This window comes from Pelophylax lessonae (assembly GCF_965119305.1).
Source record: "Pelophylax lessonae genome assembly, chromosome: 11".
NCBI classification, from domain to species: domain Eukaryota; kingdom Metazoa; phylum Chordata; class Amphibia; order Anura; family Ranidae; genus Pelophylax; species Pelophylax lessonae.
In genome coordinates, this window is record NC_138778.1 from 38,771,234 (window position 1) to 38,787,853 (window position 16,620).

A 16,620-nucleotide genomic window follows, 5' to 3' on the forward strand; every position below is an offset into this window, starting at 1 on the left:
AATATCATCCAAAGATTCAGAGAATCTGGAACAATCTCTGCGCGTAAGGGTCAAGGCCGGAAAACCATACTGGATGGCGGTCATCTTCGGGTCCTTAGACGGCACTGCATCACATACAAGAATGCTACTGTAATGGAAATCACAACATGGGCTCAGGAATACTTCCAGAAAACATTGTCAGTGAACACAATCCAGTAGAGGAGAGCCAATTGGTGGCTCTTGTGACAGAGGGGGCTCTGTGCTGGTAATCAGAGCATTGATTACCAGTGCAGACCCTTGGGGGTTGCCACTAGAGCCACCAGGGATTGCCCACCAATGGCCACCAGGGATGCCAATCAGGGTTAAGGGACCCTTTCAGTGCCCTCCTCATCAGAGCTGTCCATGATTGCCATCTATCAGTGCCACCCACCAGTGCCCATCATTGCCATCTATCAGTGCCACCCATCAGTGCCCATTATTGCCCATCAGTGCCGCTTAACAGTGCTCATCAGTGCCGCCTATCTGTGCCCATCAGTGCCACCTATCAGTGCCCACCAATGCTGCATATCAGTGCTACCCATCAGTGCCACATATCAGTGCCCATTAGTGCTACATATCAGTGCCGCCAATCAGTGCCCATCAGTGCTGCATATTAGTGCCACCCCATCAGTGCCACCGCCATCAGTGCCACCGCCATCAGTGCCTGTCAGTGCGGCCTCATCAGTGCTGGAAAAAACGTATCTATTTACAAAATTTTATAACATAAACAAAAAAAATTTTTTTTTTTTTTCAAACTTTTGGGTCTTTTTTTATTTGTGTAGCAAAAAAGAAAAGACCTTGCGGTGATCAAATACCACCAAAAGAAAGCTCTATTTGTGGGGAAAAAATGACATCAATTTGGTTTAGGTATAGTGTTGCATGACCGCACAATTGTCATTTAAAATGCAACAGCGCTGAAAGCTGAAAATTGGCCTGGGCAGGAAGGGGGTGAATGTGCCCTGTATTGAAGTGGTAAAGGGCGCCTTGACTAAGAAAAGGTTGAGAAGCACTGGCCTAATGTCATAGGCGTGCCCAGCCTATTGAATTAAGGTGTGCACCCCAAAGCTCAAACACACGTGTTTGTGTGTGTCTACATATATATGACCCCAGAACATTTATCTCCCTGCCGGAACATTGAAAGGCAAGTGCCTAAAGACTTTTCTTATGGCAGAGCCAGTAAGACAGATTTTTCCCATCTTCCTACCAGCACAAAAGTGATAATGTTAAGGTACATGGGGTGATTAGGGTGTGCCCAGGCACACCTGGCACACCCTGTGCGCACGCCTATGCCTAATGTAAGCGGACACATAGGAGCCCATAGAGATATCAAAGGTCTGCCTGGCACAGACTGGACAGGCACTGATGTCAGGCAAGTGACATCCGTCCCATTCAGCTCTAAATCAGCAGGAGATCTGCACACGGATCACCTGCTGAACGGAGTGGAGCAGATACGTCTGAAGGAGTCTTTAGAGCTTGTTTAAACTAGCAGTTGGGGGGGGGGGGGTTAGGAACCATGCGAATGAGCCCCATTTTTACCTTTCCTCAACCTCTTGTCATGCTTGGTGGGCAGTACCCCCTGCCAAACACAACCTATTGAAGTATTAAAGCTTGAAAAAAAAAAGAAAAGGAATGCAGCCGCCACATCCAGTGACAATATATTATAGTGCTGCTTTTGCTTTTAGTTATGATTTAAAGTGGAACGAAAAACTCCTGTCCTTTACAGCCTGAGAAAGCTGCCATCTTAGCCTCTGTTTGATCTGCAGTTGTCATGGCGATGCACATGTGATCAGTTTTGACACCAGCCATTTGATGGCTTGACAGTTTAGTTGAGGGCACATGTGATTGTGACAGTTATCATTCCATGGAATGCCTAAAGCGGAACTTCACCCATAACAACTTGATAAACAATAATGTTCTTTGGCGAGGAACAACCCTTCCACATTAATAATTATGCTACCAAAATTAGTGTGTGCTGTAAATTGCCTCCAGGAATGTTCCTGTATCTTCTTGCTAGAGGCTGCCATTTTGCTGAAACCCAGAGCCCCTGAACAGCAGTAAATCATAAAGCAGAACCAAACCCATTGATTTAACAGTTTTAAAAAACAGTTACATTCCTGGAATGCTGGGAATGGGATTACTAATTGTCACATTCGCTTGTGTCTTCAACCAAACTGTCAAACCATCCAATGACTGGTATCATAACTGATCACATGTGCAGCACCATGGGAGTTGCAGGTCAAACAGAAGCAGCTTCTTTGGCTGTAAAGGATAGGAGGGCTTAACCTTTAAGCCCACGTTCACATTGGTCCGATTTGACATGCCGTTTGACTTGTCAAATCAGAGCCAATTGCTGGCAATGGCACCATCCTTGGTGCGACACCGACTTTGCGGTACCGCACCGATTCCCAAAAGTACTGTAGTTTCTGCACTACTTTTAGCAATTTGGGGGGGGGGTGATTTCCATAGACATCTGGGCAGGAACCCGCACACATGTCTGTGAAATCGCCCCCGAAGTCGGACTGAAATGCCGCCTTGAAATCGCGCGAGTTTGGCTTTCAATACGGCCCCAGTGTGAACCTGGGCTAGAGCAGATCGGCCTCTACAAACTCTGCATTGCCTAAAAATGGAGAGCAACTGAGCATGTGCAGAGCAGGGTGAGTCAGTGTATTACTGGATTTCATACAATATAGGTACTTATTTTTACTGTTTACATAGCTATACCTGCAAAAAGGGGCCAACCTGAAGAAATCTAGCAGGACTTCATTTTCTGACTAAACATCCACTATAAGTGTAACTGCTTCAGGAAACTGATAAATAGTCGGTTTAAAGCGGAACTTTACCCATAACAACTTGATAAACAACAATGTTCTTTAGCAAGGGACATACCTTCCACAATAATAATTATTCCACCAAAATGAGTGGGTGCTGTAAATTGCCTCCAGCATTATTCCTGTTTCATCTTGCTGGAAGCTGCCATTTTGCTGAAGCCCAGAGCCCCTGAACAGCAGTAAATCATAAAGAACTAAACCTGAGGATTTAACAGTTTCAAAAAACAGTTTCATTACTGGAATGCCAGGATTGCTAACTGTCACTTTGTTTGTGTCCTCAACCAAACTGGTAAACCATCAAATGGCTGGTATAATAACTGATCACATGTGCAGCACCATGGCAGTTGCTGATCAAACAGAAGCAGCTTCCTTGGCTGTAAAGGGTAGGAGGATTTAATTCCACTTGAGGCTACGTTCACATCTATTAAATCACAACAGTTTGCTGTTGTTCAGGGGCATTCTGCTTTTTTTTTTTTTTTGCCCAATGGGAATATATGAAAGCTTTGATGTCACAGGAAGTAAGTTGTCTTTTTTGTCAGTGGCAGGAACTGTTTCATATCATTGGTGACAGTGGACAGAATAGTGGATTATCATTGGTGTCAGTGGCAGGAACTGTTTTCTATCATTGGTGTCAGTGGGCAGAATAGTGGGCCATCATTAGTGTCAGTGGCAGGAACTGCTTCTCATCATTGGTGACAGTGGGCAGAATAGTGGACCATCATTGGTGTCAGTGGGCAGAATAGTGGACCATCATTAGTGTCAGTGGGCAGAATAGTGGACCATCATTGGTGTCAGTGGGCAGAATAGTGGACCAACATTAGTGTCAGTGGGCAGAATAGTGGACCATTATTGGTGTCAGTAGCAGGAACTGTTTTCCATCATTGGTGTCAGTGGGCAGAATAGTGCACCATCATTGGTGTCAGTGGGCAGAACAGTGGACCATCATTAGTGTCAGTGGGCAGAGTAGTGGATCAGTATTGGTGTCAGTGACAGGAACTGTTTTCCATCATTGGTGTCAGTGGGCAGAATAGTGGACTATCATTGGTGTCAGTGGCAGGAACGGTTTCCTATCATTGGTGTCAGTGGGCAGAATACTAGACCATAATTAGTGTCAGTGGGCAGAGTAGTGGACCAGTATTTGTGTCAGTGACAGGAACTGTTTCCTATCATTAGAGTCAGTGGCAAGAACTGTTTTCCATCATTGGTGTCAGTGGGCAGAATAGTGGATCATTATTGGTGTCAGTGGTAGGAACTGTTTCCTATCATTGGTGTCAGTGGGCAGAATAGTGGACCATTATAAGTATCAGTGTGAGGAATAGTGGACCATCATTGGTGTCAGTGGGCAGAATAGTGGACCAACATTAGTGTCAGTGGGCAGAATAGTGGACCATTATTGGTGTCAGTGACAGGAACTGTTTCCCATCATAAGTGTCAGTGGCAGGAACTGTTTTCCATCATTGGTGTCAGTGGGCAGAATAGTGGACCATCATTGGTGTCAGTGGGCAGAATAGTGGACCATCATTAGTGTCAGTGGGCAGAGAAGTGGATCAGTATTGGTGTCAGTGACAGGAACTGTTTCCCATCATTAGAGTCAGTGGCAAGAACTGTTTTCCATCATTGGTGTCAGTGGGCAGAATAGTGGACCATCATTGGTGTCAGTGGGCAGAATAGTGGACCATCATTAGTGTCAGTGGGCAGAATAGTGGACCATTATTGGTGTCATTAGCAGGAACTGTTTCCTATCATTGGTGTCAGTGGGCAGAATAGTGTCCTATTATAAGTATCAGTGGGAGGAATAGTGGACCATCATTGGTGTCAGTGGGGAGAATAGTGTCCTATTATAGGTATCAGTGGGGAGAATAGTGTCCTATTATAGGTATCAGTGGGAGGAATAGTGTCCTATTATAAGTGTCAGTGGGAGGAATAGTGGACCATCATTGGTGTCAGTGGGAGGAATAGTGTCCTATTATAGGTATCAGTGGGAGGAATAGTGTCCTATTATAAGTGTCAGTGGGAGGAATAGTGTCCTATTATAAGTGTCAGTGGGAGGAATAGTGTCCTATTATAGGTATCAGTGGGAGGAATAGTGTCCTATTATAGGTATCAGTGGGAGGAATAGTGTCCTATTATAGGTATCAGTGGGAGGAATAGTGGACCATCATTGCACCGGAAAATGTAAGAAAAAAAAAATACATTTTTAATTTGAACTTACATACAGTAGGTGCAACCAATACTTACATTTATTTTCTTTCTGTTTTTGGGAGAATGATTCCCATCTTGGATATATTTCCAGGACTATCTCCATCCATCCCCTTTTGGACCGGTCCTTATGGGCTGGGTTTGCGATAATGTATACGTAGCTTTTTGGCCTCACCAGTCTGTTAAAGTGGAGTTCCAGACTCAAAACGAAATTTTGCCATCTGCTTGCTCTAAGTAACCTGAAAAAGAATCGGATAATTACAATTTTTTTTTTTTTTTTGGTTTACTTACCTTGTTTTTAAAGAAAATATACTCACCTTCCTTCCACTTCCTCCCTCTGTGGCCGCAGCCCGCGCCGTCTCTTCCTGCTTGCATTTACTCCTGGGAGATGAGCGTCATCGCTCCCAGGAATCAATGCACCTGCACCGGCCCTGGTCGTCACTTCTAGTGCAGACGCATCATTCCCTGCTAAACAGCTTCTGGGCATGCCTAGGGATGACGCGCCTGCACCGGACATGACGAGCGGGGCCGGTGCAGGGCATTCTGGGACTCCGACGTCACCGAAGAGGACGCTCCGGCTTCAGCTGCCCACACCTGAGATGGCAGCGCTGGACAAGACATTTTCAAGGTAAGTATTTCTTCAAAAAGTTAAGTGAACCTGGGGACAGGTCAGAGGCTATCGTTGCTGAAATGCACTAGCCCTGACTGTCCCGGGGGGATTTTTATCTAAAAAATTTTTTCAGGCCGGAACTCCGCTTTAAGTTCCTCTGTCGTCACCATGCTGCTTGCATGAATCAACCAATTGTTTTCTGGGCAATCTAGGAAGTCTGACGTTATGGGGAGGTATTTGAAATGTTGCTGCACAAATACCGTGTGACATAAAAAGATGCAACGACCACTATTTTATTCCTTAGGGTCTCTTCTAAAAAAACATTTGTAATGTTTGGGAGTTTAAATAATTTTCTAGCAAAATAAATGATGATTTTTACTTGTAGGAGAGGAATGCCAGAATAGGCCTGGTATGGAAGTGGTTAAACCCATCCCATTGCTTTAACCACTTGCCGACCGCCGCACGACTATTTACTGCGGCGGTCAGCCCCTCACAGGCAGAGTGACGTAGTACTACGTCGCTAGTCTGTGAGGGTCTAGGGAGCGAGTGCGCTCCCGCATGGTCACGGACCCCCCCGCGTGTGTGACCGGCGGACCCGATGTCCGCCGGTCACTCGGCGATCGTCGGTGTAGAGGGAGAAAGGCAGGCGGCTGATGTAAACAAGCCGCCTGTCATTCTCCCCTGTGTATGAATGATGATCATATGGTTCTACTATGTAGGACCGTTGATCACTGTTCATACACCTCAAGCCACAGCCAATCACAGTAAGAAACACACCCCTAGGGACACACATAACCCCTCCCTCTCAAAAAAAGTTAACCCCTTCACTGCCGGTGTAATTTTACAGTAACAGTGCATATGTATAGCACTGATTACTGTAGTAATGTCACTGGTACCCCCAAAAATGTCAAAAATGTCAGTCAAGGGTCCGATCTGTCCGCCGCAATGTCGCAGTACCGCAAAAAAATCGCAGATCGCCGCCATTATGCGTTAAAAAAAAAAAAAAAACAACAAAAATGACAAAAATCTTTCCCTTTGTTAGTAAACGTGATAACTTTTGCGCAAACCAATCAAAATACGCTTTTTGTGATTTTTTTTACCAAACATAGGTAGCATAAAACAAATTGGCCTAAAATGTTAAAAAATTTTGATTTTTACATTTTTTTTTTTTGGGGAATTTCATATAAAAAAATGTGAAAAATATTGTTATTTTTGCAAAATTGACGCTCATTTTTTGTTTATAGCGCATGATCAAAAAATCGCACAGGTGATCAAATACCACCAAAAGAAAGCTCTGTTTGTGGGAAAAAAAGGACGTCAAATTCGTTTAGGTACAGCGTTGCACGACCGCGCAATTGTCCGTTAAAGTCACGCAGTGCTGAATCGCAAAATAGGCCCTGGTCAGGAAGGGGGTAAAATCTTCCGGGGCTTAAGTGGTTAAAGGCCAACATCTGTTAGAAAATGACCACATTGTATTGTTATCGCTATGCCAGCACTGTGCTTGCAGCGGTTGCTAGGAGACGAGGTTGTCACTCCTGTGCTGCAGAATGGAATGCTGGGATTTTATGAACTATGCCTCCACCAAGATGGCTGCCGTGAGCGGACGCTGACTGAGGGTGGGCTTCGCCGTACGAGCCCACCTGAGGGAGAAAGAGAGCGAGCACCTCCTCCCCCGCTAAGCCCCGCCCATCCCGGCTGGGAAACGGGCTCATAAACCGGGTATTGAACGACGGGGCCTCACCACGTGACCGCGCTTGGTTGCCAAGCAGGAGCGGCTTCTGGTTACCAGCGCCCATAATGCAACGGGACAGCGCCGGGAGAAAGATGGGGGTCAGCAAACAGGTAAATAAATACGGCTGGGGGCTGACTATTGGGCCCCGGCTCTTAGCACACCGTAACCTATGATAAAATGACATTTGTAAGGGACAGGCAGTGTGGTGTACATAGACAAGGGAAGGAGGGCAGTTGTCATGGCAACCAGAGAGACTTTGTATTCCCTGTCTGGAGCCTGGAGGGGCCTTCAGGGATCCGCAGGTCAGCTCCTGTATGTGGATCTGTGGTCTCAGGCTGGTGTCACACGGGGGGATCCCCAGCACTGACGTCACATGCCTGATGAAGGGTCCGGCGCGGCTCCGAAACGTTGCACTTGTTTCATTGTGATGTCATCTTTCTGCAAGTAAAGCTTTGCACTAAACACGAATATGTGAAGTGACAGGAGAGAGAGACGGCCACTCTGTGGAGTCCCTCCTTCACACTGCTGAATGTCCCCCCCCCCCCAACTAACGCCTAGCCACTTCCGGGCCGCACACCGTGTATTTACATGGCTACATTAGATACTGGTAATATGGAAGCGGATAGCGGTATGTTTATAAACGGCGGGCGGTCCGCTTTATCATAAAAGTGATCCCAGCAGTGGATTTGCCACTGGGACGAGTGCCCCTCTTCCCCCGCTTACCAGAGCCTAGGGTTGTCACCTCATTCCTTAAACCAGGACTAATATTAATTACACAGGTTCTGTGGCTGATTAACGTGGTCATTAAAGCGGAGTTCCACCCAAAAGTGGAACTTCCGCTTTAGGGAGTCCTGACCCCCTGACATGCTACATTTGGCATGTCATTTTTTTTGGGGGGGAGCGGGTACCTAGTTTTGACAGGTACCCGCTCCCGCTTCTGCTCAGAGCGCCGCGGCGCCCTGAGCGGAAGTTCTCCTCTCCCCCTCCCTCCCTGCAATCTTCTGGGACATGTCAAAGGTCCCAGAAGATTGCCGGCCAATCACGGCGCGCAGCGCGACTCGCGCATGCGCAGTGGGTACCCGGCTGTGAAGCCGCAAACTGTCACAGCCGGGTGCCCACAGCAGTGATGCCGGCGCCGAGGGAGAGGATCGAGGCTTCGGGCGGCCGCAACGCTGGACCGTTGGACAGGTGAGTGAATGGCTGGAACTCCGCTTTAAACTCATTTAGTCACTTCTGGCCTTAAAGGGCCTTTTTTTTTTTTTTTATTCCTTGTAAGAGTAAATGTGAGCTCTGCAGTCTTTTTGACCCCAGATCTCACATTAACCTCCTTAGCAGTATTCTCGAGTGTGGCTCAGGGTGGAATCTCAGTGCCATTAGCGGTAACTCCCGAGCCACATTTGGGGTACCGCCAGGGAGAAATCGCTGGATCCTGGAAGAGGTTACTTACCTTGTCCCCGGGATCCCGCCATGTATTCCGACAGTGAACGGCTGCCGGATCTGATGCTGTGTGCCCCGGCTTCCGTTCCCTGCGAGCGTTGCGTCACAGGGGGGTGGAACCGGCGGCAAATTCAAAAAGTAAAACACACAAACACACTGATATATTGTAATCCTATTGGATTACATTACTAAATAAAATAAATTGACATTAGTTTTCCCCTCAGTGCCCTTGCCTGCAGTTTTACTGTAATATATAAATATATATATATATATATATATATATATATATATATATATATATATATATATATATATATATATATGTGTGTGTGTGTGTATACTTTAACATATTTATAGTTATTTATTTTATTATGATTTTGTGTTTCAAACTTTATCATACCTGAGATGTTATAAAGAAGAACGCACAGTAAAAAAAAATCATATGTAAATAGTTGGTTTGAGCTGCTCGTCCTTAAGAATTACATGCAAAATAATGATACCGCTTTCAGCACCTAAAATCGGAAAGAATTATACCGCCAGGGAGGTTAAGAGGACCCGTCCTGCTTATTTATATTACAAAGGATGTTTACATTCCTTGCAATAGGATTAAAAGTGATAAAAAACATTTTTTTAAAGGGACAGTGTAAAAATAAAAAGTAAAATATATAACATCTCCAGTTTCTGACAGTTCTTTCCAGCATTACATACACTATATTGTGAAAAGTATTAGGACGCCTGCCTTTACACACATGTGAACTTTAACCACTTAAAGAGGAAGTAAACCCTCCTCTGACACTTGTACCTATATGTAAGCCTATGATAAGGCTTACCTATAGGTACTGTAAATATCTCCTAAACATGTACCGTTTAGGAGATATTTACCTTACATGCAGCCAGTGACGTCACTGGCGCATGCGCTCTGAAGGAACGGCCGCTGGTGCCGTTCCTTCAGAGCCCCGTGCCGTGACCGTCGGTGCGCGTGCGCGGGAGTGACGTCACCGCGGCTCCGGCCAATCAGATGGCTGGATGCCGCGATCCCGGAAGACGGGCGACTGAACATGTCGCCCGTCATAGAGGTAAGCGGGCGGCACGGCGGGGGCTCATTCTAAGGTAAGTATTTCATAATGAGCTAGTATGTGATGCATACTAGCTCATTATGGGTTTCTCTTTCAGGTTGAAAAAAAAAAAAAAAAAAAAATTGGGTTTACAGCCTCTTTAAGCCCCGGAGGATTTGGCTGCTCAAAGACCAGGGCCTATTTTGCGATTCGGCACTGCGTGACCTTAACGGACAATTGCGCGGTCATGCGACGTTGTACCCAAATAAAAATTATGTCCTTTTTTTTCCCCATAAACAGAGCTTTCTTTTGGTGGTATTTGATCACCTGTGCGAATTTTTTTATTTTTTTTTTTTTGCGATATAAACAAAAAAAGAGCGACAATTTTGAAAAAATAACAATATTTTTCACATTTTTTTTTAATATGAAATTCCCGCCCAAAAAAAAAAGTAAAAATCAAAATTTTTTTAACATTTTAGGCCAATTTGTTTTCTGCTACATATTTTTGGTAAAAAAATTGCAATAAGCGTATTTTGATTGGTTTGCGCAAAAGTTATTTCGTTTACTAACTAAGGGAAAGATTTATGTCATTTTTATTTTTTTTTATTTTTTTAGCGGTACTGCGTAATGGCGGCGATCTGCGATTTTTTTTTTTTTTGTTTGCGGTACTGCGACATTGCGGCAGACAGATCGGACCCTTGACTGACATTTTTGACACTTTTGGGGTTACCAGTGACATTACTACAGTAATCAGTGCTATACATATGCACTGTTACTGTAAAAATGACACTGGCAGGGAAGGGGTTAACTTTATTACAGATCCAGGGGTTAAGTGTGTCCCTAGGGGTGTGATTTAACTGTCAAGGGGCGTGGCTTTTGATGTAACCACAGAGACATACCATGCTACATAGCAGTTCCAGGGTCCTGACCTCAGCCAGATAGAACACCTTTGGGATGAATTGGTTCTGGCTGAGGTCAGGACTCTGTGCAGGACAGCCAAGTTCCTTAACCCCAAACTCGCTCATCCATGTCTTTATGGACCTTGCTTTGTGCTCTGGTGCGCAGTCATGTTGGAACAGGGAGGGGCCATCCCCAAACTGTTCCCACAAAGCTGGGAGAGTGGAATTGTCCAAAATGTTTTGGAATTCTGATGCCTTAAGAGTTCCCTTCACTGGAACTAAGAGGCTAAGCCCAACCCCTGAAAAATAACCCCACACCATAATCCCCCCTCCACCAAATGATTTTGACCAGTACAGAAAGCAAGGTCCATAAAACATGGTGGATGAGCGAGTTTGGGGTGGAAGAGCTTGACTGGCCTGCACAGAGTCCTGACCTCAACCCGATAGAACCCCTTTGGGATGAATTAGAGCAGAGACTGCGAGCCAGGCCTTCTCATCCAACATCAGTGCCTGACCTCACAAATGCGCTTCTGAAAGAAAAGTCAAACATTCCCAGAGACATGCTCAAAAAACGTAGGTTCTTAAAGTGAAATAAAAAAAAAAATAAAATGTTATACTTACCTGCTCTGTGTAATGTTTTTTTTCCAGAGCAGCCCTGTTCCTCCTCTTCTCAGGTCCCTTGCCGCCACTCTAGGTTCCTCCCCCTTGCTGAGCTCTTGCTGAGCTATGGGGACACTCATACATGCTCACTCCCAAGCCCTGCTGCGCATTTTCATAAGACACACAGAGCGGCGTGGCTCTGCCCCACCCTCTGCTTCTTCATCACTGTTTCTGATTGACAGCAGCGGGAGATACTGCTGTATCTGAGCCAATGAGGAGTGAGAGAGCCTCGACTTGGATATGTATTTGGGGGGAGGGGGGGGGGGGCTGCATGCAGTAAGGTAAATCTCAGCAACCAGTGGACAGAAGTGTACATTTTTTTGGCATGTAAAACATCTTGTATATGTATTTTAGCCATGTGTATCTGTGTGTTTGGAATTTTGCTTTAACAATCTATACCAGGGTTCCTCCTGAGGTTGCTAGGGGTGCCTTGAGCAATGGGCAATTTCTGCCTCTCAGATAAGTTCCCAATGACACCATTGTTCCTTTTAGCTATTTGTAAGGGGGGTAATTCTTCCCAATGATGACAAGAGAAAGGAGCATTCTTCCCACTGACTGTCACACTAATGTGTCATGAGTTGCAGATTTTAAATTTTTAGCAAGGGTTCCCCGAGACCAGAAATTCATTTCAAGGGTTCCTCTGTGTTGAAAAGGTTGAGAGACTGATCTAGACAATGCAGTAAGTGTTCTACATAAATACCTAATGCACAAGGCTGTACAGAGCCCAGAGCCTGTGTGACGGCTCTCCCAGGCCCGCTGTCGCCATTTACTGCTGTGCATTGAAATTAACTCAAAGATACGGTTGTATGCAGGTATGCACTGGGGATTATGTACGGTACCCACATGCCCACTGATCTATGCTCTGAACTCACTACCTGCGGTAATTAATTTCAGCGGGCCACATACTTGTTATATTCATCATAACTTTGCCTGTTTGTTTTTTTTCCCTGTTTATTTCCCTGTATATTTTCTTCTTCCAGGTTCCATCTGATAATGAAAATAGAAACACCATTTTATTCAATGTGTCCAAGAATGAGGCTGGAGGCTTCAAATCTTTCCAAAAAAGACTGAGGAGCACCTGGAAAATACAAAGGTAATAGGTTTGTACTGGACAGCATTACCAGTTATTCTTAGGCTGCTTTCACACGGTCCGCTCCATCGGTGGACTCTGTGCTGCTCAGCGGGGGATCGATACATTGATCCCTGCTGAGCAGGCAGGTGACAGCTCCGTCTCCGCTCTGTGTGGGGAGAGGGAGGTGTCAGATCCCCGCTGCTCTCTATGGGGAATCGGATGAGAGCGGACCGCCTGTCCCCTCTCATCTGATCCCATCCGATCCGATCCCCTGGACGGATGGAAAATAGGGTTTCCATCCATCTGGATTTCACGGACAGGATCGGATGCGGGTGTCAGCAGACATGTCTCCGCTGACATCCACTGCCCCAGAGGGATGCATGGAGGATCCGATCAGATCTGCTGAAAAAACTGACAGGCACCCTAAGAACCCTAAGGCGTTATAAGGACTGAGCTGTGCAGAAATTTTCTTGGAGTTTTCCCAAAAAAAACCTTTTCAGATTTTTTTTTTTTTTCAGTGGTAGTTCCGGTTTAGAGAAAAATTCCCATGTGTTACCGATCTGTAATATACTTGCTGGTAAATGACAGTGTGTAATGCCTTGTACACACGCAATGATTATCGGCCGACCGATCATCCGTCTTTTGTCCAGAGTGGTGTTCTGTTGGTTGGAATGTGCCTAGACTGCACACGAATTTTCTCGGCCAACAAAAATCTACTTCTGAAGTGATGTCATGTGCTGGTTTACTCTCCGTGTGTTTTTTCTTCTCTGAGCATGCCCAGTCTTGCTCATCAGATTTGTGTCTGCCGAAATCTGTACTGACTGACGGAAAATCGGCCGTTGTGTTGACGGCCAACAAAAATTTTATAGCCTGCACACCAGATTTTTTTCGGCCGAAAAGTTGGAGTCGGTTGTTGAAAGCATCATGCTAACAAGCCGAAAATCGGCCGATCGGACGTTGGCCGAAAATTCCCGGCCAATAATCGATGCGTGTGTATGAGGCTTAAGGCTCCTTTCACACTTGTGTCGCTTGTCATGTGACTTTGGACCCCCAAAAGTACCAAAAAATCGGTGCAAAGCACCTGTCTCCTGCGCTCTGAGAGGTGATCTTCTAACCACATCCAGCCACACTCATGCGGCTACTAAAAACTTTCTACTTGGCGTCACTTGCATGCTTTGGCCTTGCAGCCCCTTACAAGACCAGGGTAGTCTGGGACCACTGAAATAAAAAAACAAACACAAGGGCGCACCGGCCTAGTGCATTATCTTCTAAAAAGGTTTTATTGAATAAAAGGTATAAAAATACTCGCAAAGGAGTTCTTGATACAAGCATATCAAATGGGTATATTGCCATCAGCATCAGAGAGGCTCTGAGGAAGAGGCTAAGCCTCGAAACGCGTAAGCCTTTCCAGCTTCAGAGGACGATACACCCCTTTGATGTTGATGCTGATAGCAATATACCCATTTGATATGCTTGTATCAAGAACTCGTTTGTGAGTATTTTTATACCTTTTATTCAATAAAACCTTTTTAGAAGATAATGCACTAGGCCAGTGCACCCTTGTGTTTGTTTTTCGATTTATGTATGAGTACTTACTGTTCATATCTGTATACCTGTGCAACTTCAAAGTAGTTCCTCGGGAGGGGGGGTCCCCCTGTCAGAACCCAATAGAAGAGCAGGGATGATCGCTGTACTAACCTTAGATAGTTAGTAGAACGGCTCCTCCTGAGCTGTCAGGTTTTTTTTTTCCGTTCAGCCCTGCAGTGTACGAGGCTTTACAGTGACAGTGGAGGGATGCATACAAGGGAATTTGAATTATCTGGGAGCATCTTAGCAACATCCTGGCAACAAGGCAGGAAAGGATGATGCCATCTCATGCCAACCGCTGCCTAAGCAGAAGATTGGGTGGAAGTCTAAATTTTCAATGGACCAATATCAAAAATTTTATTTTCTACCCTGAAGATTCATCTGGTTTGGTAAGCCATACCTGGCATTTTAGGTGGCACAGAACTTTGTCCTATTTTATGTAATGAGAATGAAAAGGAATAGATTCATGCTGCCTCAGAGTTCAGGCATAAGTCAGTCAGGTTTCAGGAGGAGGGTAGAGACTTATGGGCCATACACACTATAAGATTTTCTGAAGACTTTTTCCTTTAGATTTACCAAAACCATATAATATGAGGTCAGACCTAAACACTTTCAATTTGTATGCAATCTGGCAGGCCCTTGCACTACATAGAAAAGGTAAATCTGAAGGAAAAAGTCTTCAGAAAATCTTATAGTGTGTATGGCCCTTTAGAGAAGTAATCGCGGCTTCAGAAAAATCAGTCTTAACCATCGGAGATGAGGCCCGTACACACAATAAGAAAATCGGAAGTGAAATTTTGTCCGACTAACGATCTGCCGATTTTTGGATTGTTAGTATGGTGCTTTCGACAGCTGATTATGACTTTTTGTACGACAAAAACTGGATGTGCAGGCTATAAAATTTTAGCGTACGTGAACACAACATCCGATTTTCGTTCAATTAGTACAGTTTTCGTCCGAAAAAAATCATAAGAGCAAGACTAGGCATGCTCAAACTAAAGAATACATACAAAACAATCCAACACATGACATCACTTCTGAAATTGAATTCTGTCGTAGGAGAATTTTCATATGAAAGTAACCTCTTCACTTTCCATATGAGACTACCATGCAACAAAAAGCTAAAGGAAATTTGTCTGATTATCTGATCGTGTGTTCGAGGCTTAAAGCAGCCCTTGTCATTTCTACCTTCTCTTTATTCGTTCCAGTTTGAAAGATGACATTACTGCAGAGAAGATGATGGGGGTGAAGCTCTGGATTACTGCAGGGCCCAGGGAGAAGTTCACAGCTGCTGAGGTGAGTCGATTATTTCTTTCATGATATAAAGGGGCAACTTCCTATTTGTCTTTAACCACTTGCCGACTGCTCCCTGTAATCCTACTGCGGCAGTACGGCTCCCCTGGGTCCAGCGATGTAGACCTACGTCACTGGACTCCTAGTGGTCTCGGGGGTGCGCACGCCCCGCCGGAGGCTTGCTACACAGCGGGAGTCCGGCTGGAGGAGGAGAGGCGGCGATAGCCTCTCTTCCCTGATCGTCGGGCAAAGTGTGTGTTATGTAAACAAAGCAGGCGGATCTTCTCAGTGACAGACAGGGAGATATCACAGGATTCAGCATAGCTGAACCTGCAATCTCTGTCTGTGTCACAGAACCCCCTCCCCCCCACACACGTCAGTAAGCATGAGGCATACATTTAACCCTTTGATCACCCGTAGGGTTAACTCCTTCCCTGCCAGTGTCATTATTACAGTAACAGTGCATATTTATAGCACTGATTACTGTAGTAATGTCACTGGTCCCCCTAAAAGTGTCAAAAATGTCAGTTAGAGGTCCGATCTGTCCACCGTAATGTCGCAGTCCGGCAAAAAATTGCAGATCACTGCCATTACTGGTAAAAAAAAAAAAAAAAACAATAAAAATTACATAAATCTTTCCCGTAGTTAGTAAACTCGATAACTTTTGCACAAACCAATATAAAATACGCTTATTGCGATTTTTATTAATTTTTTTCCAAAAATATGTAGCAGAAAACAAATTGGCCTAAAATGTTAAATTTTGATTTTTAATTTTTTTTTTTGGGAATGTTCTATAGCAGAATATGAAAAATATTGTTTTATTTTTTTTTTTTTTTTTTAAATTGTCGCTATTTTTTGTTTATTGTGCAAAGATCAAAAATCGCACAGATAGTCACTATTTTGCGATTCGGCACTGCGTTGCTTTAACGGACAATTGCGTGGTCGTGCGACGCTGTACCCAAATAAAATTGATGTTTTTTTTTTCCCCACAAATAGAGCTTTCTTTTGGTGGTATTTGATCACATGTGCAATTTTTATTTTTTGTGCTTATTAAAAAAAAAAGTGCGACAATTTTGGAAAAAAAAAACATTTTTCACATTCTGCTATATGACATTCTCAAAAAAAAAAAAAAAATGTAAAAATCTAAATTTTTTAACCTTTTAGGCCAATTTGTTTTCTGCTACATATTTTTGGTAAAAAAAAAATCGCAATAAGCGTATTTTGATTGGT

General features: G+C 44.5%; 1 protein-coding gene across 1 annotated transcript in view; it reads left to right on the top strand.

Annotated features, from left to right (window-relative positions):
* The first annotated feature begins 7,236 nt into the window (after positions 1 to 7,236).
* IFT52 (intraflagellar transport 52) overlaps positions 7,237 to 16,620 on the top strand; it is a 49,809-nt gene continuing 40,425 nt past the window's right edge. The window contains exons 1-3 of the mRNA XM_082272915.1: positions 7,237 to 7,497; positions 12,419 to 12,531; positions 15,306 to 15,393. Coding sequence (XP_082129041.1) covers positions 7,453 to 7,497; positions 12,419 to 12,531; positions 15,306 to 15,393 — 246 coding nt within the window. The 5' untranslated portion in view covers positions 7,237 to 7,452. The remainder of the gene's footprint in view (positions 7,498 to 12,418; positions 12,532 to 15,305; positions 15,394 to 16,620) is intronic.